General features: G+C 35.2%; 1 protein-coding gene across 1 annotated transcript; it reads right to left on the bottom strand.

Annotated features, from left to right (window-relative positions):
- Positions 1 to 814: 814 nt before the first annotated feature.
- On the bottom strand, positions 815 to 27,396 carry LOC128227733 (protein ABHD18-like). Its single transcript, XM_052938537.1, has 12 exons — positions 27,297 to 27,396; positions 22,290 to 22,414; positions 22,030 to 22,114; positions 20,554 to 20,654; positions 17,480 to 17,558; positions 16,902 to 16,986; positions 13,628 to 13,655; positions 7,163 to 7,301; positions 5,809 to 5,898; positions 4,957 to 5,061; positions 4,059 to 4,657; positions 815 to 3,066 (listed from the first exon to the last, which is right to left on the bottom strand). Exons 2-12 carry the CDS (start codon positions 22,373 to 22,375, stop codon positions 2,991 to 2,993), a joined length of 1,473 nt encoding a protein of 490 aa, XP_052794497.1. The 5' UTR covers positions 22,376 to 22,414; positions 27,297 to 27,396; the 3' UTR covers positions 815 to 2,990.
- Between the last annotated feature and the right edge of the window lie 4 nt (positions 27,397 to 27,400).

Genomic DNA, 27,400 nt, shown 5'->3' with positions numbered 1-27,400 from the left:
AAAACTCTTAAAAAGAAAATATTATGCAAATTATTGCAAAGCAAAAATAGTGAGCTTAGCTTAATCCTGTTATAAGGGACTTAAGAAGTTTCGAGAATTTGGGCCTGAAGAAAATGACGTCAGGTTGGAAACCTATATGGCAACTCGTCTGCGTGGAATCATTTTAGGCAATCGGACTGTTCTATACAGGTCTTGAGCGTCATGTCTGACAACCATTTCACCAGATTCAGAGGGCAATTTTGCGAGATTTTGCCGCCTTTTTAACACATAAAACTATCGTTTTTGTTGACTTGAAAGAAAAACAATTCCGCAGGCAACCATACCTAGAAAACATTTATTCTATTTTCAGACTTATACGAGATACTTTCATAAATAAACCATTACCGTGCAAACAATGCATATATAGATGTTAGTTGCGCTATTGCTTTTATACTTTTTATGGAACTATGTCTGGTAAATAGTGTAAAATCACTTGGTTTGTTGACATTTGTTTTCCAAGTACGCCTTGAACAGATCCAGCAGGTGCACGTGACATACGTCCCTACTATTGTATACATAGTGATTGTAAAAGACCAGTCAATTGTCATAGCTGTGGGACCACTCTAGATGTCATTTATCGTAGGGCCCGTGGCATTTGGGGTTCAAAATTACACATTTGGCGAATATCCCACAAAACGGTGGGAATAAACCTCCCCCTTTGGCATCAAAAATATGTTTCAGTCACACTTGGGGATGTGACAGGGTCAAGCCATAATGCAGCCATTGTAGGGCGCGGGCAGACCTTTATAAACTCAACAACAACAACAACGACCAGTCAATTTAATACTTTCAAGTATGTTTATTTTTAACTCATATGAATATCATATATACGGAATAATATACATGGTTAAATGCTCTTTATTAGCTGCACGAAAACAAAACAAGTAATACTAAAATTTACCTGCAGCAGCCAATTGTATAAAACTGGTTAAGTCTTTGGATTGGTTAGAGTTGGCCAAAACTCTTATTGATTGGTCAATACTTATCCGACAATAAATATTAACCAATCAAATCATTTCAAATTACAAACTAGCCTTATAGGTCTAGTCTAAGGAATGTTTGGCGTGATTATCCCCTGCTGTGCATCTCCTGCTATTTGCACTGGTGTCACAGTAGGGGCCAATTTCCTGTGTATTCGTTTATTGGCTCAGGGCCATTTAGGGTCCATTTTTACAATAAAACATCCCAAACTACACAGCAGGATACTTAGATAGGAGATCTGATAAGACAATTAGGCAATAAGATTAAGATCAATTAACAGAGGATGTTTATAAATTGGGGGGGGGGGGCACTTATAGGCTTTAACTAGGCCTTTCAGATAACCTGTTGACAACTTGCCCAAGTTTCATACAACTGGCTGCTGCTGACACTAAACTATGATAAATAATACCTCACAAGTTAATGGCAGTGTAAATTAAAGAGACTAATTCTAGTTTCATAGGATCAACTATGAGTTGTTTTCATTTGTGTGACATATTAACAAAATGCTTGTACTAATGGTAAAACGCCAGCACAACTTCAAAAAAGATATCTGTTCTTTATAATTTTTTGAAAATATCACATAAAATGCTTTATAGTGCCGAAAAGCAAAAGTAATGCTTTTGAAATTGAATATTTAGTTAGGCTTGAAATTACAAAATTCTGTTCATAAATGAACATTTGTTGGTTACTGTTTAGTGTTTTAAACGACATTCTAGTTTGATTTGAAAAAAAAAATGTGTGAGTTCTTTTAATTAAAATATAAGTTTACAATTTTCAACAATACTTGTCAATTACTTTATTTTTGTTAACCATATAAAACAGAATCATTTTACTGTTCCAATATTAACACAATACAAAGATTATCTGGGATACACCATTCATCCATAGTTTCAACGTATCAAGCACATATACTTCATGATACTAACTTTATCACAGAAACTTTTTTCACTCAAAACATATTTTCTGTAAACCTTAAAAATAATTGAAATAGATATCGTTTTATTGGAAAATATAAAAAAAGTTATTTAATACTTGTCAACGGCTAGCTATTTTTAACTTATCATAACAATAACATATTTAAAAATGCATATCATATTATAAAAAGGCTTAACTTTTCATTTAAAGTTATGAAAGTTAAAAGTTATTTTCAATATTGCTTAAAAATTAGCAAGCAATTTCATATTATTAGTTAATATGTTGTTTCTTTTATATTTAGATATCCAGTTAGCAATTCTTTGAAATAAGCAAAAACTAAAAAAAATCACAGTCAAATCAATCTTAACATTCATAAATTTCAAGTTAAAATCTACAAATCATGTAGTCAACAATTTGACTAAATTGAACACCAACTTTAATCACAGTTCATAGCCTTCTAAATTGTATAACTCACAAATCTTTAACAGACGCACACTTAAGGCCAAAAAAAAATGTTTGGTTAGGGTAACATCCATTTTTTTTTAGCTTTTCATTTCTTTTTTCAAACTGACTATAAAAACGGTAGGGTCCCGCGTTGCCTATTTCATAGGTAGGGTCGGGTTACCCGAACCAAATGTATCTTTTTTTAGTCCCTATTTATTGATGTTAAATTTTGAAATATTCTTCTTTAGATAGTAGTAGTCCTCATTCCAGCACTCATTAGGCCAAAAAGTAATCTTTGTTTCAACTAACTTCTTTGACAAAGAGAAATAGGGTAGGTTGGTAGGTATTATCTTCTTTTATTTCAAAACCTAGATTCTGTACCAAACTGACCATTTCAGGGTATTATTTTTCACTATAATTATAGAAAAATTTAACATAAAATGCTCAAATTTTAACCTTTTTACTCAAAAGGCAAATTATTTTGGAAATTATGAAAAATATCCACACTATTGCATAATAAAGTGTATGGTGGGGAGGGAAAAATAGGGTTGGTAGGGTTGGTGGAAACAAACACTTATTTTTTACGCCTTAGCACTATTTGCCATCTGTCATCATGAAGAAGACTGGCGAACCTTCTTGTTGAAGTATTTCTGTGAATGAATTTCAAATGATTCTGCGATGGCTTCCCTGGAATATAAAATAAAAACTCATAATCAAAAACTTCCGTATAAAATAAATCTTAAAACCCCCAGAAATGCTTGTCTCGATGGTCATGATTTAAGGAAATTAGATTGAAAAATTATTATACCATATTTGGGAATGTTTCTTAAAAATTATTATACCATATTTGAGAATGTTTCTTCATAACTATTGTACCTTATTTGGGAATGTTTCTTAATAAGTATTGTACCATATTTGGGAATGTTTCTTCATAACTATTGTACCTTATTTGGGAAATTTCTTAATAACTATTGTACCATACTAAGTATATGGGAATGTTTCTTAATAATTACTATACCATATTTGGGAATGTTTCTTAATAATTATTGTACCATATTTGGGAATGTTTCTTAATAATTATTGTACCATATTTGGGAATGTTTCTTAATAATTATTGTACCATATTTGGGAATGTTTTCTTATGATCATTGTACCATAGTTGGGAATGTTTTCTAATAATCATTTTACCATATTTGAGAATGCTTTCTTATGATCATTGTACCATATTTGGGAATGCTTTCTAATGATCAATGTACCATATTTAGAAATGTTTTCTAATGCATTGAACCATATTTGGGAATGCTTTCTAATGATCATTGTACCATATTTGGGAATGCTTTCTAATGATCATTGTACCATATTTGGGAATGTTTTCTAATATATAATATATCATATTTCAGAATGTTTTCTAATAAGTTTTGTACCATATTTTAGAATGTTTTCTAATAATTTATGTATCATATTTCAGATTGTTTTCTTATATTTTTTGTACCATATTTGAGAATGTTTTCTTAAAATCATTGTACAATATATATTATTACACCACATTTGAAAATGTTATCACCATGAAGACAGAAGGCTGCTTCCAAAAATGGACAGGGTGCAGCACCTTTCCTTAACTGCTTTAATAGGTAAAACCCTACCCTTCAATTACAATTAGCTAAATAAAAACCACTCACGTGAAAATCTTCCTGTTCCCGAGATAACCCATAATGTGACCCCCGGAGATGTACCTGACCTGGGAGCCAGGCCATATATGCTCGAGCTTCATATAGCCACTGTGGGGGATGTATTCGTCATCTTTAGCTATCACTATCTTGATCAGCTCGGGGTCAAGAGGCCGTGAAAAGTTGTCCAAGTGAGTACACTCGTCCATCACACCTTTCATGAAATGCTTACAGTCAAGCTCCAGTTGTTTTCTCATTGCTTCAGAATTGTCATTTTTTCCTTTGTAAAGATTTAGATACCTAGGAATACTTTTAACAATGCTGTTCACCCAACCTTGACTAGAACCATTTTCCTGTGGTTTACTTATGACGTGATCCTCTGAGGCACTTTGACCAGATATATGGGATGTATCACAGGTGATAGATGGTTTATAGAAACTGTCACTGGCAAGATCAGCTCCAATAATGTCTCTATGGGTGTGAGCAGAATGGACTAACAAGTCTGGCTGGTTTTCCTGAGAATTGGGACCTGCTCCCTCCAAGCAGTCATCTTTAAGCTTGTGGAAGAAATCCTTCCCTCTCTGGTACATGGAAACCTTGGAGTTCCAGTACTGAAATCACATACGTGTACATGTACATTTAAGTTAACTTAGTTTTCACCCAAATCCTATCTTACAAATACTTTGAACCTACTTGGAGTCCACCTACTGAAAACTGTCTATTTCTTTAGTTCTTGTTTAATCATAATGCTATCATTTACTTGCGTAATGAATACTTTTTAAAATGATTCTTAATTATGATGAATACCGCCTACCATATAATGGTTTCAACCATAACAAAACCTTCTACAATATCTCAACGTCTGTCTTAGAAAAAACAAGACAAACTCAAAATGTCTGAATAAGCATACCGGTTCTGGCGACTCAATGAGGCCCATGATTTCTTCCCGGAAGAGATCCACATCCTGGTACTGTTTTTCCAGAATCTTCCACGGAATTGCTGTACTTAGCACTCCCTACAATAGCATCATACATTTCATTTGAATTATTTTCATAAGGAGTTTGTATTAAATTCATAAAGACAAATATATTGCTAAGGGGATGCATACATATTCAAACCAATTCTTAGGTTAGGCCTAAAAAAACATTTGGTTCAGGTTACACTACCCTCCCAATGAAATAAGCCCTGATCCTACCGTTTAAATAGTCAGTTGGATAGTCAGTTGTTAAAAAAAATAAAATGATGCAATGATGCTGAAACAAGTCATTATAACATTATATTTATCATTCTCATTGGCACAATATGAGATAGTGTGGCTTTGTGTTGTGAGGGAAACTGGAGTTCATGGAGGAAACTACCTTGGCCTACTTAATGGCCTCAAACCAAACTCACATGCACCCAAGCCAGGAATCAAACCCGGGTCGCCTAGGTGAGAAGCGGGCGCTAACCACTATGCTAATGGGACAATCTCATTTAATTATATAAGTTCCATATTGAAATCGAACAATAATGTAAATAGCTAAAAGGAATATTCTTTGTAATAAAAAAATTATCAAAAGAATTCATAACATTTATGCAATTACGTAATTCAATTCCTACAGATAATTTCATCAGAATAATTTTCTGCAGGAACAGATATTTATTCAAGCACAGATAAACGAGAAAAAAAACAGCAAAAAAAACCCCAAAGGTAATGGATGCAGTCCCTATGTAAATGAACCGACAATGGCAAATCACAAAATTAAAAAAAAAGTGTGCTTACGTGAGTGAAGACCCCAGCGGCAGTACTACCGGCTAGACAAGGGATCAAGGATATTGGTTTGTGCCAGCTACAGGCTCCAAGGGACGCCATCTGTAACAGAAGCATAGTTTTGGTCTTATATGTTGACAAAGATTAGCAACATTAAAGGCATCTCATAACAAAACTTTCCACAATCAACAAATAATGATTTCTGGACTTTTATACAATGAACATTGAAGACTGACAAAATTAAACAAATGTCATACACCTGGCCCCAGTTTCTTGAAACTTCTTTGAGTCTCTTATAACAAGATTAAGGTAAGCCCACGATTTTCTTTGTCATATATATAATATTTACTTTCCCAAGAGTTATTAGACTTTAAATATGAGTAACATTTATGATTATCACAATAAACCATATTTTATATACCAAAGTATGTGTTTTATCTAGATGAAATAAGCTACTTAAGCCGGTTACGTTTAAAGGGACTGTGTCACAGATTGGCACCAAAAAAAGTTTTTTTCTGTAACGAATCTCAGGACAATTATCTAGTAGAATGTGTTACGCTTTGATATCATAATGTGTTACGCTTTGATATCATAAATGTAAAAAAAGTACCAAAATGTAAAAAAAAAATTGTGTCGAATTTATACGAAATAACTGCTAAACTTAAATAAAATGTAAACTATGTGGTACTTCAGTTAGTAAGTTTCAATGCATTGTACACATCGATGCCAAGTTTATGTCAGTTTTCGACAAATTTCTTTTTCCCCCGCTATTTTATCATACGTGAGACAGCCCCTTTAAGAAGTTTCGAGAAAACGGGGTCTGGAGATGGTGCTCTCTTTTATATTACTAACAAACTACACGTCCACCTACAGAGACCCCTGTTGCAGTGTTTCTGCCAAAGATATGTTTCACTCCATGATACCTCCCAGCCCCAATAACGTCACACAAATTTAAATGTCTGCCCACAATCATGCCTGAACAGACAGGTCATGAGGATTCAATAATAAGTCCATTCTCTATCACAAACATAGTAGTTTGCCCAAGCAGACACCTGTTACCCTTAGTGACCCAATCCCCTGCCTGTACAGCCAATTCAAGAACATATTTTATTCCATGATAAGCCCGAGCTCTATCAAACTTACATGTCCGCCCATTGAGACCTCTGTTGCCCCTAAGGGCCCTTATCCTGCCTGAACAGCCAGTTAAAGAGGATGATGAATTCCATGATGAGCCTGACCCCATAACAAACTAACATGTCCGCCCAGGGAGACCTCTGTTGTGCCTACGGGCCCCCATATCCCTGCCAGTACAGACAATTCAAGAGGGTATTAATTCCATGATAAGCCCCGCTCAACTCAAACTTACATGACCACCCATGGAGACCCCTGTTGCCCCTAGGGGCCCATATCCCTGCCTGTCCAACCAGTTGAAGAGGATGTTGGATTCCATGATAAGCCCTGCCCCCATCACAAACAGGTCTGTCACATGATGCAGGCTAGAACGACTGTAAGGAAAGGCAGGGTCAGTTCATGCAAGTTTGACTGTACAATAGGCAACACAGTTAAAAACAAAACCACTGTAAGCATATGCCAACACTTGTCTATTGTTAAAGCCACATATATGGGGATTGTGACAAGTAACATATGAACTAAGTTTGATGTGAAAATCTGTTGTCGGTATGTTTCTAATGGTGTGCCCATGCCCTATAATGGCTGCATTATGGCTTGACCCTCTCACATCCCCAAGTGTGACTAAAACAAATTTTGAAGCCAAAGGGGGAATTTGACACCCATCAGTCAATGGGATATTCGCCAAAGGAGTAATTTTGTACCAAAAATGCCACAAGACCTGCGATAAATGACATCTAGAGTATTGCCACAGCTTTTACTATTGGATAGAGTTTCATTCCTGAAGTCTAATCTAATATAATTTAGAAATTTGATTGTAAATATCTGTGCACGGTGTTCAAGTTATACGCTGTTGTACGACAACAATGCCAAAAGTCAAAAACAGTGAGACTGTCACAATGACAAGACCCTTTGAAAAACAGATTTAGTAACAGTTTATCTAAAAAATATATGGAATTCATGGTACTTCAATGAATAATCATCCTTATCTTATGAGCATCTTTTAGATCATATGTATCCATTTCAACATAATATCATCAGGAGAATATTAAAACTATAGTGTTACAGAAATAAATCAATGCATTTTAATTGAAAAACGTACTTTCAAAGCGGTTTGTGGAATTTATTTCTTTAATGTACTGTAAATGCCCTATTAGACACAACCGTTAGATGCACCAGGCACATATCTTTTTTAAGAACTTGCGTTCTAAATAAGAACCATTTTTCCCAATTCACCAATGATAAATCATGTGTAGAGAGACATAAATAACCAATATTGACTGCACTTGTCGCAATTATCCATCACCTAGACAAAAGGTGGAGTTGAAAGCCTATGACTGACCAATCAGTTATCAGTTTTGGCTACAGCATAGTTGTATACACAGCCTGGTGTGTAAATCAATAAAATGAACCACTCGACACATGACTTCAATATAACAATGCACAATTTTCAACAAGAATGAGAAATGTTTTGTTCTGTTAGCAAATAGGTGGTGTGTAATTTTAAAGTAAAGGTAAGCATTGTTTAATTTGCAAAACCGACAAATTAACCCATGGAATCTTACAGCCTGAGCACATCTTATATGGAATGAGCATCCTCTAAGACATTTACAGTATATGGTATCATTGTGCAATGAGCGTCCTACAAAATATTTACGGTATATGTTACCATCATTGGGCATGAGCGTCCTATAAGACATTTACGGTATATCGTATCATCATTGGGCATGAGCATCCTACAAGTTATTTACTGTATTTGGTATCATCATAGGGCATGAGTGTCCTATAAGACATTTACGGTATATATGGTATCATCATTGGGCATGAGCGTCCTATAAGACATTTACGGTATATGGTACCATCATTGGGCATGAGCTTCCTACAAGACATTTACGGTATAAATGGTACCATCATTAGGCATGAGTGTCCTATCAGACATTTATGGTATATGGTATCATCATTGGGCATGAGTGTCCTATAAGACATTTACGGTATATGGTACCATCAATAGGCATGAGTTTCCTATAAGACATTTACGGTATATAGTATAATCATTGGGGATGAGCGTCTTATTAGACATTTACGGTATATGGTATCATCATTGGGCATGAGTGTCCTATAAGACATTTATGGTATATGGTATCATCATTGGGCATGAGTGTTCTATAAGACATTTACGGTATATGGTATCATCATTGGGCATGTGTGTCCTATAAGACATTTACGGTATATGGTATCATCATTGGGTATGAGTGTCCTATAAGACATTTACGGTATATGGTATCATCATTGGGCATGGGCATGAGGGTCCTATAAGACATTTAGGGTATATGGTATCATCATTGGGCATGGGCATGAGGGTCCTATAAGACATTTAGGGTATATGGTATCATCATTGGGCATGGGCATGAGGGTCCTATAAGACATTTACGGTATATGGTACCATCATTGGGCATGGGTATGAGGGTCCTATAAGACATTAACGGTATATGGTACCATCATTGGGCATGGGCATGAGGGTCCTATAAGACATTTAGGGTATATGGTATCATCATTGGGCATGGGTATGAGGGTCCTATAAGACATTTACGGTATATGGTATCATCATTGGGCATGGGTATGAGGGTCCTATAAGACATTTAGGGTATATGGTACCATCATTGGGCATGGGCATGAGGGTCCTATAAGACATTTACGGTATATGGTATCATCATTGGGCATGGGTATGAGGGTCCTATAAGACATTTAGGGTATATGGTACCATCATTGGGCATGGGTATGAGGGTCCTATAAGACATTTACGGTATATGGTATCATCATTGGGCATGGGTATGAGGGTCCTATAAGACATTTACGGTATATGGTACCATCATTGGGCATGGGCATGAGGGTCCTATAAGACATTTAGGGTATATGGTACCATCATTGGGCATGGGTATGAGGGTCCTATAAGACATTTAGGGTATATGGTACCATCATTGGGCATGGGCATGAGGGTCCTATAAGACATTTAGGGTATATGGTATCATCATTGGGCATGGGTATGAGGGTCCTATAAGACATTTAGGGTATATGGTACCATCATTGGGCATGGGTATGAGGGTCCTATAAGACATTTACGGTATATGGTACCATCATTGGGCATGAGCGTCCTATAAGACATTTACGGTATATCGTATCATCATTGGGCATGAGCATCCTATAAGTTATTTACTGTATTTGGTATCATCATAGGGCATGAGTGTCCTATAAGACATTTACGGTATATATGGTATCATCATTGGGCATGAGCGTCCTATAAGACATTTACGGTATATGGTACCATCATTGGGCATGAGCTTCCCACAAGACATTTACGGTATAAATGGTACCATCATTAGGCATGAGTGTCCTATCAGACATTTATGGTATATGGTATCATCATTGGGCATGAGTGTCCTATAAGACATTTACGGTATATGGTACCATCAATAGGCATGAGTTTCCTATAAGACATTTACGGTATATAGTATAATCATTGGGGATGAGCGTCTTATTAGACATTTACGGTATATGGTATCATCATTGGGCATGAGTGTCCTATAAGACATTTATGGTATATGGTATCATCATTGGGCATGAGTGTTCTATAAGACATTTACGGTATATGGTATCATCATTGGGCATGTGTGTCCTATAAGACATTTACGGTATATGGTATAATCATTTGGTATGAGTGTCCTATAAGACATTTACGGTATATGGTATCATCATTGGGCATGTGTGTCCTATAAGACATTTACGGTATATGGTATCATCATTGGGCATGGGTGTCCTATAAGACATTTACGGTATATGGTATCATCATTGGGCATGAGTGTTCTATAAGACATTTACGGTATATATGGTATCATCATTGGGCATGAGTGTCCTATAAGACATTTACGGTATATGGTACCATCATTGGGCATGAGCTTCCCACAAGACATTTACGGTATAAATGGTACCATCATTAGGCATGAGTGTCCTATCAGACATTTATGGTATATGGTATCATCATTGGGCATGAGTGTCCTATAAGACATTTAGGGTATATGGTACCATCAATAGGCATGAGTTTCCTATAAGACATTTACGGTATATAGTATAATCATTGGGGATGAGTGTTCTATAAGACATTTACGGTATATATGGTATCATCATTGGGCATGAGCGTCCTATAAGACATTTACGGTATATGGTACCATCATTGGGCATGAGCTTCCCACAAGACATTTACGGTATAAATGGTACCATCATTAGGCATGAGTGTCCTATCAGACATTTATGGTATATGGTATCATCATTGGGCATGAGTGTCCTATAAGACATTTAGGGTATATGGTACCATCAATAGGCATGAGTTTCCTATAAGACATTTACGGTATATGGTATCATCATTGGGCATGTGTGTCCTATAAGACATTTACGGTATATGGTATCATCATTGGGTATGAGTGTCCTATAAGACATTTACGGTATATGGTATCATCATTGGGCATGGGCATGAGGGTCCTATAAGACATTTACGGTATATGGTATCATCATTGGGCATGGGCATGAGGGTCCTATAAGACATTTAGGGTATATGGTACCATCATTGGGCATGGGTATGAGGGTCCTATAAGACATTTAGGGTATATGGTATCATCATTGGGCATGGGTATGAGGGTCCTATAAGACATTTAGGGTAGATGGTACCATCATTGGGCATGGGCATGAGGGTCCTATAAGACATTTAGGGTATATGGTACCATCATTGGGCATGGGTATGAGGGTCCTATAAGACATTTACGGTATATGGTATCATCATTGGGCATGGGCATGAGGGTCCTATAAGACATTTACGGTATATGGTATCATCATTGGGCATGGGCATGAGGGTCCTATAAGACATTTACGGTATATGGTATCATCATTGGGCATGGGTATGAGGGTCCTATAAGACATTTACGGTATATGGTATCATCATTGGGCATGGGTATGAGGGTCCTATAAGACATTTACGGTATATGGTATCATCATTGGGCATGGGTATGAGGGTCCTATAAGACATTTACGGTATATGGTATCATCATTGGGCATGGGCATGAGGGTCCTATAAGACATTTACGGTATATGGTATCATCATTGGGCATGGGTATGAGGGTCCTATAAGACATTTACGGTATATGGTATCATCATTGGGCATGGGTATGAGGGTCCTATAAGACATTTACGGTAGATGGTATCATCATTGGGCATGGGTATGAGGGTCCTATAAGACATTTACGGTATATGGTATCATCATTGGGCATGGGTATGAGGGTCCTATAAGACATTTACGGTATATGGTATCATCATTGGGCATGGGCATGAGGGTCCTATAAGACATTTACGGTATATGGTATCATCATTGGGCATGGGTATGAGGGTCCTATAAGACATTTAGGGTATATGGTACCATCATTGGGCATGGGCATGAGGGTCCTATAAGACATTTAGGGTATATGGTACCATCATTGGGCATGAGTGTCCTATAAGACATTTACGGTATATGGTATCATCATTGGGCATGGGCATGAGGGTCCTATAAGACATTTACGGTATATGGTATCATCATTGGGCATGGGCATGAGGGTCCTATAAGACATTTAGGGTATATGGTACCATCATTGGGCATGAGGGTCCTATAAGACATTTAGGGTATATGGTACCATCATTGGGCATGAGCGTCCTATAAGACATTTACGGTATATGGTATCATCATTAGACATGAGCGTCCAATAAAATATTTATGGTATATCATAATAGGTATCATCATTGATCAGACTTAATGAAGAAAAATATGCACTAATGGAGATGGTATATTTATATTCTATCTGATGTTAATAATAACATACATTTAATCAAACCAGAAGTTAAAACAGAAAATAACATAAGTTGTCCGTAAAAAGTTTCATCAGTTTCTCGTGTAATACAAGAACATAAATAATGGTTATATCGAAATAAAACAAGGATAGTCATGCGATAAAGTAAATCTAAATACTATGAAGCTATGAAATAGATGAAATTTGTATTATTTTATCCTTATGTGCGTAAAAAATAATATGTTTGTTTCAGGTTTCATGACCCCCCCCCCCCCCCCCCCCCACCACCAAATATAAATAAATAAATAATAATAACAGGGTAGGTAGGTTTGGCAAGCATTTTATTTTTTCATTAGGCAAATCATTTTTTAAAATTTTATGTTACCAAAACCTTTAAGTTATATGCATAAGAAAACATAAGAGAACATGTATCTATACAATCAGTATTAGCAACAATGGTATTGTTAAAAGCCAAAAACACTTAAATTCTACCTTTTAAAAGATTTTTTTTTTTAAGAATTGAATTTTTTTTTTTAGAAAATAGGTTAAGGGTCGAGGCCAAAAATTAGGGTAGGTGGGGAAACCTGAAACAAACTTCTTCTTTTTTAGCCTTAATTTTATAAAATATGTACATCCTTATTTACAAACTTGTTTACTTTTATTCAGTGACCAAAAAAGTTGGTCTAGCACAATGTGAACAAGTCAGGCTAATTAATCATGATTTGTGGTTAATTAGGAAAGATTATTATCAGTTGAGATAGATGAGAAGAATGTTTTTAGAACAATAAAGAAACATCAAAGTGATGTTATCCCAGTGGACATGGTCATATACTTACAGCTGTTGCTTTGGTTTCCTGCAACCATCTGATAAAATGGTTAAAGAAATATAAATCCATCAATACAATGAATTAATGGTCTTGAAATATAATTCATTTTCATCAGTGATAAAAAAGTCCTGTGGCGAAACAAATTATTTGTTCATTTTGCAAGGTTTTGTTCGTCATAAGCAGGCTTTTTTTTCAATATCTAAGGTTTTGATTATAATTTTACACATTGTTGTATACCTGTATTATATAACCCAATATGTTGTTGAAAAATTATTTTTGTTGCTCACCACAAAACCTGAACAGGTCTCATTTGCGTAGAAAACATCACATTAATAAGTTGCTCACCACAAAACCTGACCAGGTCTCATTTGCGTAGAAAACATCACATTAATAAGTTGAAGTAATAATGATACACATTTTAAAGGAAAAACGATATAAATAAAGAAATATATTTTTTTTAATTTTAATTCATTATCATGTTTTGCACACTTGACTTTAAAGAAATAAAAAGAATACGATTTGTGTACAGGCAATTGTGGTTATCATCCGATGAAAGCAATATCTTTGGATATGTTGGTCGCAATTCATCGCATAACAATATACATGAAAATTGTTGATCTTGTTGTTGTTTGTATTGTGTCAGCAGATCCCGTAAAATATAAATCAACATTTTAGAAAGTGTTAATTTATGATATGTTTAATGTATTGCTGCCATAAGTGTTTCAATTTTATATTTAAAAGTGATTTCAAGTGGTTGATCTTTTCCCGCGTAATTGTGACGTCATTTGATAAAAGTCGTTCTATTTACAGAAAGGGTATTCTTGCATACCGGACGTGTGTTTCCGGTCATGTGACCAGTGGTGGAAAAACCTGTCTTACACCACTCATGTAAGATGAGTCACGAGCAACAACGCGCCACTTCTTATTTCTTTTATTGTAGTTTTACTAAAAGTATATTATGCAATTTCAATAAAGCGCAATCAAATATATAAGTATACAAGAATTTTAATTAAATTTGAAAATAAATAATCGTAAAAACGTGATTTTTAGAGGAGCTACTTGACGTCAATAGTGATTTAAATTACTGCGCTTTAAGACGTCAGTAAACAATGTCGCACACGCTTTTTGGTGAAATGTACAAAAGTGCATTTTCTACATCAAATTTTCAACAAATTGATAATTACAGATACCGTTAAGCAAGAAAAAATATAAATCATGTATTTCCGGTCCGGATCGAAAAATCTGATCCTCGGGCACGCAGCGTGGCCGTTAACTCGGCAAGACTCGTTACCAGCTAACGCGCGTGCCCTCAGGTCGGAAACACATGATAGATACTTATAAGAAGGGATTACCGAAAGGTTTTCTTAAATGAAATGAAGTATTCTATTAACAATTCTTGAATGAAATAATGAACTATTGGTGTAAATATAAGTAATGAATTGAGGGATTGATGTCATTACCAGGGATATGAACGCAATTGGGCTGGTCAAAGTATGCATTGTGTTGTGAAATATTGGTGTAATTATAAGTAATGAATTGCAGGATTGATGTCATTACCAGGGATATGAACGCAATTGGGCTGGTCAAAGTATGCATTGTGTCCTTCGGACTCCACACACTTTGACCAGACCAATTGTGTTCATACCCTGACAATGACACCAATCCTGCAAATCATTCATTAAGTGAACTTTGTTAATATGCATAGACTGTTTTTTTGTTCTTAATAATAAAATAAAATACTCAAAAAATTCTACCAAATGAATATTTTTTATCAATTTAAATCATTATCCGCAATGCTATTTTATTATGCATAGACTGGTATTTTGATCTATACTCATAAATCTTACCAAATAAATAAATGTTTGATTAAACCCATCAGACAGTGTTTAAATCAATTCCTAACTCAATATTATATAAAATATGCTCAAACCTACACCCTTTTAACTGCTGTAACATCCCTATTTTGGTTATTAACATCATGTGAAATGTGATAAACTTAACTGTTCAAACACAGGCCACAAGTGACATTTTTTTATGATATATTGTGTGCAAGGAGTAAGAACATCTCTAAAATGTTATCATGTCAGAGTGCCAGCTCAGCTTTTGAAGGGATGTCGGGGCCAACACCACAAAGTGGCCTGAGAGAAATATTGATTACATAGGCTGCCAGCCAAGGCCAGGACAAAATTGATCAATACCACAGCAATAGTAATGTAATACAAACCAGTAACACTACAATATTCACACTGATATGTCTATTATTAGGTGGATTTCTTGTATGCTCTTCTATTCTTCATGGCTATAGATGCTACAGTAGTTCACAAACTAATTTAGAGCTTCAAGGTATTGAATGAATCTTTGAGTACTTTACAGTAACTCCTCCCTTAAAAACAAGCCAATTGAAGCACAAGGAACTGTATCCTTCACACCCCTTCAAGTTTTCTTAGATTCAATATAAAAGGACAGCCTGCAATGGTTTAAAACTGAAACTTACAGGGACTAGACACCCGATGGTCAAAACGGCAAATACAGTTTTCCCTCAAAACAAGCCTAGAATCATCAATGGGAGCTAGTAGGAGGCCAATAATACATCATTTTACATGAGAAGAATAAACCCAACAATCATGTTGCTGTCTCATCTGAGTTTCCCCGTTTAAAAAAGAGCATAATGGTTTCCCAGTTTAAATCATATCTGTTTATGCGTACAGATAAATATACCAACGCTGTTTTACAGAGATTTTGAAATGAAATGATGCAAAACAACTGTGAAGTTGCATTTGTCGTAAGCAGTGTGATATGTCAGTAAGTAAGATTCAATGCGCTAAACACAGCAATGTCAATTCTATGTAAGTTTTTGACAATCAAAGATATTTTGACATGGACATTTTAGAAATCTGCTTGGATTGTACGGTCGAGTCCAACTTGGCAGAGCAACACGGATGTGTATTCGGTATGAAATTGCAGTATGATATGCTTTGTTATTGGATTGACAACCCAGGTACTTTACACAGTAGTAATTGTTGGATTGGACGGTTGAGTCCAACTTGGCAGAGCAACACGGGCATGTATTCGGTATGAAATTGCAGTATGATATGCTCTGTTATTGGATTGACAACCCAGGTACTTTACACAGTAGTAATTGTTGGATTGGACGGTTGAGTCCAACTTGGCAGAGCAACACGGGCATGTATTCGGTATGAAATTGCAATATGATATGCTTTGTTATCGGATTGACAACCCAGGTACTTGACACAGTAGTAAAATGACAATAATTTAAGGATACAGTATGGATTCTCCAAAATAAGCGAGGCGATGCCATGTGCCTTCAACAGTGGTTTCGCAAACATTCTCCGCCTCCTGCCAAAACCCTGAAAGCATAAATGAAACTCATCTATATATATAAATAAATAATGACATTACAAGGGTTTATCCCATTTTATATAACAGCCTCTTTTGCTTCATTCTTAAGTAATGTCATTAATTTTTTATCAATATTTTTTTCTTGGATGGACACACCTTCAAATCTCCATATATATATATATATATATATATATATATATTTCTTCAATCTCTATTAACCTGATATCTGAATGAAACCTATGATGCCAACTGATGAGTTAAATGTCTTTGTTGTTTGGTTTTGTAAAAAAAAATGAAAAAATTGTAATGACATATATTGCCCATCACTCCAAAGCAGCGTAAAGTTTATGGTAAAGGTAACTTATAGAAACAGGACCCAGAAGCTTAATAGTTATCCATACTTAACCATAACTCAGATAACAGCATAAATCCAGTTCCTATTTTATATATTATGTGTGTTTGATTTGCCATCAGTGATGATCACCAGTCAAAAACACTTACATGATCCCCTGTGCCACCCATATGGACACACATTGGCCGCAAATCTGACTTCCATTCATTCGGCAGCACCATTTCAAACCTGAAATAAAATTCAAATCACTGAATAAGAGCTATAAACATAAATCGTTTTCTCATTTTAGCCTTTGGCTATAATTCAATATAATAGCTGGAGTTATTGATCTTAATATGCATTTCGGGCCATATCATACTATCATTTTTTCGAATAAATATAGCAATACAATTTTGTTAAAAACTAAGAGTTTTATTAGTCAGGTTTCTAATGTTCAATAAAATTGGAACCATAAACTGAAAATCTTGATAAAAATCAAATCATTGCTGAATAAGAGCTATAAACAAAAATTGTTTTCTCCTTTAACCAAGGCCTTTGGCTATCCAAAAAATAATAGACAGAGTTATTGATGTAAGATATGCATATATCATACTATCCTTTTTTTAAATAAATATGACAATACAATTTTGTTAAAAACTTTATTTTTATAGTTTTATTAGTCAGCTTTTGGAATGTTCAATTAAATTGGTACCATGGATTGAAAATCTTGATTATACAATATTTTGTTCTTCCCTAGTTGATAAGATTGCGTCCATGGATTATGCCCCTTTGAAAATGACATCTCCACACCCATAATGTCGGCTAACCAACATTTTCAGTCGATTGAGAGACTGAAACAGGGTTATCTCAATGGGAACATTTGCAGCCTGGCTGGTTGCAAATTGACATATATGCGATGCAATAAATGGACTTGAGTTGGCTGATAAGCTTAGCATGCATTCAAAAATACATTAAAAATGGTACCATGGCTGTTTGCAGCTGAACATATGATCATCTTTTACAGCAACATTAGGGGGTTGTATTGTATGTTCGTTGCAATTTTAGAAGAGTAATAGGGTCAATGAGATAATCAATAACACATGAAAGTACTTTTTACATTTATTCACCTCCATTCATAATCATCAACAAATAATATACAACATGTATAATTAATACAATAAGCATAAATCGCATATAAATTAGCTCATTTATATCCTCAGAAAAGTAACATTTTGGTCCCTCAGTCATTAAACACATCTATTCAGTCCTATACATGGTGGAGTCCATGCTGGCCCAGATGCCTGCTGCCTTGTCAGGCCTTGTGCTGCCACCTGCTGGTGATGATGTCACTGGTGATGTCATCGGCTCACTGTTGTCTGCCTCCAGCTGGGACTTGATGGACTGGGCTGTGGACTGCACCTACAAGAAAACAAGTAGATTCCATGAGCGGGGAAAATAAAGCAAAATTTTATGAAACTAAAATACAAATGAAAAATATTAATACAGATATTGAAATTATTAGATATTGAATGGATACCAACCTGAGCCCATTTCCTGGTGGAGTGTGTGGTGAACATGGTGTGTACGCCCTCACAGACGGATAGACGGAGGAGCAGATGTAGCTGCCGGTACTGGTTCACCTCCAACTCCGCTCTCAGACACGCTCCACCCAGCTCTTGCAGGTGACAGTCTGTCAAAGAGAAAAATACATGATATAAGGAATACATTTTATACAGTCATATGGTTCAGTAAAATGTATCTTCAATAAATGATATTTACAAGATCAAGATTGCAATTTTATTAAAATACGGGCATAAAATTGTTCATTTCACATTTCAGAAATTTCAGAACATGTATATGATATCTAGTTATTCCCTGAATTACTTACCCATGGCTGCTATGTTGTTGTCGCTGGCCTGTAGAGACACCAATTGTTCTCTCAGGGTTGAAGCTGCTGTAACTACATCCATGTTTCAAGTTTTGTAGAATATTTGAGGTTGTGTGGGCTTTCAAGGGAAGTCACTGAATGTGATATCCATCCTAGTTTTTTACAACAATTTATACCATTTTCAAAAAGATTCATTTTTCACACTTCACACTTTCACAGCTTACTATTGGCAAACACCACCACTTTTATCTATGCCTGATCAAAAGAAGTTCAAAGATTCACACTTTTCTAATTAACCAATCAATGAAGTAATGGAGACCAATTATTTTCAATAATCACTTGGTTGGATTTCAATTAATCAAGTTATTGTTTATTTATCTTTAGGCTGGATTTCATAATTAAGATAATTGTTCAAATTGATTATTGGATATCAGCAAACAGAATAAGAACTCCTTTTTTTCTAAAAAAAATCTAACTACACAATACATGTAGCTAGTAAATTATGCCAAGGATGTTATATCTATATAATTTAAATATAGAGAGATATAACATTCTAATGTCTCAATACATTTATATTCATAGATATAGACCTTTTTTTTTAAATGTAGGCTTAGCCTAAAATGTTTGTAATTTTTATATTCGCAGAGTATAATTCTTTCCAGTAGAATTTCTATTTATGTATTTGAATTGTTCAATTTCAAAACGTATGTGGTAGAATCGCATACAAGATAGAAAATGCTATTATTTTAATATTAAACTTCTAACCGTAGATTTTTACCTATTGTGTAGAATTTAACATAATATATATATTCCTTAGCACCCAAAAATTGCTTTAAAAACTGTAGAATTATTGTAAAACGTAGCGTGCTCGCCGAATGGGTATAAAACGATGGTGAGGGTAAATAAGCTCCCCCCTCCCCATGCCGCAATAGTAATAAGCTATATATCAATAAATTATATATGTAGGCTTAGCCCATTACTGCTGAAACATTTTTTTATATTATGTAGGCTGAGCCTTAAATGTTAGAATTTTTACACTCATAGAGTATACTTCCATTGAAAAGAATTTGAATTTGCATTTATGGATAAAAGTTGTTCCATTTAAATAATGTATGTGATATAATCTTAAGCTATTATTTCCAAGTTGAACAATTTACTTTTAAATTTATTGTGTAAAACTTGACATAAAGTCAAGTATACACTATCACCAACAAAGTAAAATAAACATTTTTAAAACTGTAGAATGATTGAAAATAAAATGTTAATAAACATTTTGCTCATTGCATGCTTTGTTGCAGTTTTTTTATTTAGAACATATTTTTATGTAGAATATTTTTTGTATTTAGAATGTTTTACCTGGCCACTTCAACATCTTTAGGCATGATCCCAGGGCAGTGGTCGTTCACAGGGGAGAGGAAGTGGCCCTCCAGTAGCCGAAAATCAGAGCTCCGCGTCTCCTATACAACAAATACAACAGGATAATTGAATACTTGATGATGATCGCCCAACGTCACCAATAATACTTGATTTTCAACTAACTAGTATTTTACCTTAAAACCATGAACAAACATGAATGATATCATTTATTTGGTAATGACATCATAATTTATACCCAATTTGTTGTTTAAAATTTAGAAACAAAAAATCATTTTAACATTCAATTTCATTCCTTGGTCATTCAATATGTTTGGCCACCTCAGGATTAACTAAACCAAAATCTTACCCGATGTCCTATATAAATTTTTATTCACTATTTTCAACTGTTATACAAATAGTAATCAACATTGTATCAATGTTTTGAACTGTTGACAGGAAAACAGTATGAACTATTACCTGCGCCTGAGGCAACGTCATAGGTTTTACCGAGATTCTAAAATTAAACTGCATATCGTTTAAATTGGTTCAAAGAGAATACCAACGAAATGTCAAGTGCTCAATTGTCTATATGATCAAGATTATTAACAGAAGAAAACAAATCACCATCAGACATAAACAAACAATGTTGCGATTTGAAGATGTTTCCGAGATTGATCAGGTAATCAAACAGTTGTTGCATGGGGTTTTATGTAACAGTCAAAACTGTTGTCCCTCTGTGTCAGGATGACATTCCAAACTGTTGCCCTCGGCCTATCAGCCTCGGGTAACAGTTCAGAGATCATCCCCTCCACCTCAGGACAACAGTTTTGACTGTTACACAAATGCCCATGCAACATAAATTAATCAATGAAAATTTTACACAACACCTAAAAGAAAACTGCTCTATACATCAGCATATTTTCATTCAATAGTTGGAATAATAGATTTCACACTTAAAGGGACTAGACACCAGATGATACAATTGCAAGAAAAAAAGAAAATTGTCAAAAACTTATATAAGACTGACACACATTAAATCTAATTTACTGACGTATCACATCGCTTACGACACATGTATCTTTCGCAGTGTTTGCCTATTTTTCCAATTCATTATTTACTGGGTTTGCCTACCCAGTAAGTACCAGTAAATTTAAAATAGCATCAGTATATATGTATCTGTACTGAGAAACCATACGCATTTTTTTTTCTAAACAGATTAACTCAGCTGAGACAGGAATAAAATTCTTTTAATCATGTAAAGTGGTGTATAATCTGCCTAATACTAGCTTATATTGATACTTCTAGGCTTGTTTTGAGGAAAGACTGTGCCGATTTTGGGACCATCTGGTATTTAGTCCCTTTAAAAGAAGGCCTTTCAGAAAAGTAGGAAAAATCAACAAGAACAATGAATACTATGAACTCTGACTTGCTGGAAGGTTGAAACTGAGAGGTCAACAGAATACGGTGAGCCCCTACCTTGTCAATGTAGACCGGGTAATCACGAGGAAGAATCTTGCTGAGGGCTTCTCTGTTTCCAAGGCGCTTTCTCAGCAACATTATCCTAAATAAGAATCTTGTTCTTGAATAATAGTATTACAAAAGCCAAAAACTTTCAGTTTATGCGTAAATATTTAAGAGAAAGACCACAATTCTGACATGTCTATCAGTGGATATTGAAGGAATTAGTTTTAAGATATTTTCAGCAAACTTGTACAGTTGTATAATGGCGGACTAACCTCTTCATGTCCACAGGATTTCCCCATCCCTTTGTGTAGATCTTGGTGACAATGAACCATCTCCAGAACCAGTCCAGCTTGCTCATGACTACCCGAAGACTACTGTCAAACAGTCAACGCACTACCTGAAATAAAATGTGTGTGATGGTGACAACATGTTCAGATGCCGCCTAGTGGTAGATCTTTTGCTTCTAATGCAGAGGTCATGGGTTCAATGCAGCTTATTATGCTAAGCCTTTTATATTGAAGACATTAAAGATTTTCGCAAATTATCTTGGCTGTATAGAACATGTTCTTGAAATATAATGCTAAGGAAAGTTGTCTCCCATGTTTTAGTTTCTTTCACACCAGGAATGTTAAGGAACTAAGGATTGATTGAGTGAGATGTAGAGAACTGTATTTAATGCACAATCTTTTTGAATGGGGAAAACAGTTCTTATTTAGCGGAAAGGGCTCCCAAAAAGATACGAACCCAGCTTGTACAAGGTATGTTCGGAAAGTTCCCGGACTGTACTAATAACTTTGTTATTTTTCAACGTAGAGCTTTGAAACTTCGGTCAAGTTGAGACACATATATATTCATCTTGATAATAAGCCAATACATTCTAAAAATATTGTATCCATAGCAACATAATATTTGCTGTTGTGGTCTTCCTGTAATCTTCACATTAAACGCATTTTGTAACGTTAAAAACGTGGGAAACATCATCTTGACGTCTAACCACAACATGACGTCATAAGTAAAATACGCATGACGTCATTTGAGCAGACACCGCCTCGCAAAACAAAATTCAAAACAGGTGCTCAAAGCAAACATGCAACGCGAAATTATTGAAAAACAGCGTGTCGTGATACAGTTTCTCCAGAGTTTAGATGTTTCACCGTCGAAAACATTGATAAAGTTGAAGAAATCGTTTGGAGACCAAACTTTGGGTCGCACAGCTGTTTTTGAGTGGCACAGACGCTTTAAGGAGGGGCGCGAGTCAACATCCGACGACGAGAGATGTGGGAGGCCGGCACTTGTGGTGAAAAAGCGCATATGGTAAAGTCAATGCTTGATAGGGACCGACGGGTGTCTACACGGGAAGTGGCCGAGGAATGTGACTTTGGGGTAGCAACAGCTTATAAGTTAACTACTGAAGAGTTTAAGATGGTGTGCGCACGTTGGATACCAAGGCTGTTTGATGACAATCAGATGAAGGATAGGGTGAATAGATCAATGAACTTTTTGAGGTCCTATCGACCTGAAGGGGACAGATTTCTTCAAAGAATAATCACAACGGATGAAACGTGGTTTCATCTGTTCGAGCAAGAGACTAAACAGCAAAGTATGGTCTGGAAAACATCGTCTTCACCACCACCAAAGAAGGCCCGGGTGACGAAACCGAAAGGAAAGTTCATGTTCATCGTATTAATGGACGCCAATGGTGTAATCTTGACACATGCAGTCCTGGCGGGCGTTACCGTAAATGCAGTGTATTATTCAAAGGTAAACATTTTTATAAACATATTTATACACGAAATTACACATTTATATAATCATGCTATGAATCACACATAGAGAACTGATGCATAAATTCAATCATAACAGCAATGAAACGGTGTAATCTCACAATGCATTATTTTTCAAAAAGTCAACTTGGTATTTAATTTTGTGTTATTTATTGAACAGGTCGTGAGGCAGGATATGGTCCAAGCACAGCGCAAGAAGAGGCCCAGCATGGAAGAGGACATAGAAAATGTTTTATTACACCAGGACAATGCCCCAGCGCACAGGGCCCAGTACGCCCAGTTGGAGTTGGATGTTCTCGGGATCGGCAGGTTGGAGCACGCCCCCCTACAGCCCAGACCTTGTGCCACTTGATTTTGCGCTTTTCCCGGTCGTCAAAGCCCAGCTATGCGGAATACGATTCCACGATCTCGAGAGCCTACGTCGTCACGTGCAGACAATAATGTCATCATTTGATAAACAATGGTTTCAAACTGTTTACACATCATGGGTAAGGAGACATGAACGTTGCGTGCAAGCACATGGCCGCTATTTAGAGAAAGAGTAAACTGAATTGATGTTGACGTTATAAATTTTAACGTCGGGTTGCTCCGCCATATCATTGGTACATGTTTTAAATTTATTGTAACTTTTTTACTGTTATATCATATGTATGAAATCGAAATTTTAGAGTGATATGGAATAATAGATGTAGTAAATCCGTACTTAGTTTCATTATACTACAATGAGCCTTTTAAAAGGAATGGGTTCAGTCCGGGAACTTTCCGAACATACCTCGTAGACACATACCCAGCAAGTATAATAGAACATTACCAGTTATTTGTTTTTAAATTAAAATGTAGTAGCATTAGTATAAACTGTTTATGACATTTGATGGCACATTCTCTTATAAAACCCATTTTTCAACTAAACTTGCACGTTAATTGTTACATTTGTTAGAAACTTAAGGCATACTTATTTTAGGCCTTTTTCGAAAAAGGACTTAAGGTCAGAAATTCAACCCCATTTCTTTAAAATCTTGAAAGTACTTCTGAAAATGTTCTTTCCCCTGTTTGAGATTTAAAAGATAACATTTCCCAATTTCTCATTTTCAAAAATACACAGAAAAAGTTCTTACCTTTGAAAGTCCAAAAATATCTTAATATTTCCAATCAAAACAGATTGTACCGTATCCTAATACTTTTAACATTTACACGAATGAAATTAAATATGAATCCCTTTTTCACTGGAGTTGACAGGTACACTCATTTTCAGACCCATGTGACAATACATGTCATCAGGAAGCAGTAATAACTACATTCAAAACCCTTAAGGCTTAATTTAACTTTTTGAAATTACCGTAGTTATTATAGTTCAAGCATACATGTAAAACTGTAGGAATGTTTTTACCTTTAATTTATTGTAAGAAAGAAATCATACACAACAACCACAAATTACAAACAAAAAAAAATGTAATAAAAATGAGAGCATTGGAGATTTAATATGTGCACATATATTCTTTAAACATAATTAAATAGATTAAAATTTCAATAAATCTGATAAAAATATTCATTACTATTGACAGGGTTCCCACAAATCATAGAAAAAAAAATACCCTTACTTTTCCCTCATCAAATCCCATTTTCCTATCAGTGTTCATTGGAGCTTAATTGGTCATCTATGAGAAACGATTGGAAAAAAGATTATAACTTAAGGTTGGGAAATTTGAAATTAGTGTCAATAAAAGCTTTAAATTATTTGGATTAACCAGAAAGGAAGAAACTGCTTTAGCCTTATTTCCTACTACCATATCTTCTATTTTTAAATTGTTTCCATGGCCCTCCCAGACTTTTCCCTAACATTTGCCCATTTCCAAAGTTTCCCTGACCAATTAAAGATTTGTCTGATATTCCTTCACCTTGTAATAAAATCATTTCCTCAGACTATTCCATTACTTTGGGAACCCTAATTGAAACTATAAATTACATTTCATCCATTTTTCACATTCATTACTTCTTAATATAAGTCAGTCCACCAAGATCTATATCCGCAAGTCATCAGTATAAGCAGGAGTGGTCAATGGATTTAGTCAAAACATTATCCTTAATGTCAGATAGGCTTGCTATTTGGCTTTCATGCTATAAATCAATTAGAGTTTTGAAAAGTTGAACAAAGCCAAATCTAAGCAGAGTTACTGCCCTTGATAGTAACATGATATTCAATTTCAAAAGGGACACAATATAGGTTGGTACAAAACACTTTTCTTAATGCATTATTATGTTTATTGTGTAACTAATTTGACTTTAATTACCAAAACAAGCAAAAAAGCATATATATATGAATTGTTTACAGATACAAAATATCAGCTTAATGGATGCTTTTATTAAAAAAAATAATGCAGTTGGAACATAAAAGAAAGAGTGCCAACTATCACAAAATATGCCCATCCTAATTTTAGGGCACCATGTTTGAAGAAAAGTGGTAGTGCATTAAGCAAAGTTTAAAGAGCTGAGACAGTTTTTGCCTATCCAAGGGCAATAACTCTGGAGTGACTTGAGATGACATGACAGGTTATTGAGTCTCACCCGAGATACTCTGCCCATACACATTCTGATTAAATCTGGTGATGAATGGACAAAGACCTCTACAATTATTGATCGGTCATGACCAATTTGATATAATTCTATAATTAAAGGGAGATTACTAATGAACGACTCAAGGGAGATAGCTGGTTAATTAACTTGCCATATATATAAATAAATTCCAGTAATAATATAACTTCTGTACATATTCTGGCAAAATTAAAAGATGATCAAACAAGGCTCCAAATTTATTGATTAGACAATACTGATTTGATATAATTTCTGTAACTTAAGGGTGATAACTCTAGTCTTGAATGACTTAAGCAATATGGCTGGTTATCAACATAACTAAGATATAATGCCCATACATATTCCCACAAAATTTGGTGATGAATGGACACAGGCTTCTTAAGTTATTGATGAGACAAGACTAATTTCAGTCAATTTCTTTGATTGTTTAAGGACGATACCTTGTGCGAGTGACTTGAGCAAATTTGATGACGATAGGTCAAAGGTTACTAAAGTTATTGATCGGACACAATACTGGTCATGTCATTCCAAGTCAAGTGTGAGGGCCATGGGTTCCAGCATTAACAAGTTATCACTCCGGCAAGCTTTTAACGTTCAAGGTCAGTGTGCCCTAAATGACAAATGGAACTTAAAATCAGTAGGCCTTAGGGGACATCTACTGGTCAGGCCTAATGATTAATTGTTGGTAATATTTCTAAGTTAAGGACTTAGGTATTGATACACACAGTATTCATGTATGAAAATACATCAAATGAGTTGACATTGGGATTTCTTTGGTAATTTCTAGTGTTTTGAGTGTCTACATCAGCCGATTGTATTGCAAACTAATTTACCTATACATCACGATAAATATGACATTACCATTCAATTTGGAAACAAGAATTTATATCAGCAAAATATATTTACTTTAAATAAGACATCCTCGAATGTTATTTTCGCCAGAAACCTAGGTTTTAACTTTGATCGAACTCGTTACAAAAAATACTTCCCTAATGGTCACAATTTTAGTG

The sequence above is a fragment of the Mya arenaria genome, chromosome 3 (genome assembly GCF_026914265.1).
Source record: "Mya arenaria isolate MELC-2E11 chromosome 3, ASM2691426v1".
NCBI classification, from domain to species: domain Eukaryota; kingdom Metazoa; phylum Mollusca; class Bivalvia; order Myida; family Myidae; genus Mya; species Mya arenaria.
The sequence above is the reverse complement of the archived record's forward strand: the minus strand, read 5'-3'. Positions and strand labels throughout refer to the sequence as shown.

Coding starts and splice junctions, on each gene's coding strand:
- LOC128227733 (XM_052938537.1), bottom strand. CDS start 22,375: ATGAGCAAGCTGGACTGGTTCTGGAGATGGTTCATTGTCACCAAGATC. Junction 22,115..22,289: donor AATCCTGTGGACATGAAGAG/GTTAGTCCGCCA, acceptor ATTCTTATTTAG/GATAATGTTGCTGAGAAAGC. Junction 5,062..5,808: donor CCGCTGGGGTCTTCACTCAC/GTAAGCACACTT, acceptor ATGCTATTGTAG/GGAGTGCTAAGTACAGCAAT.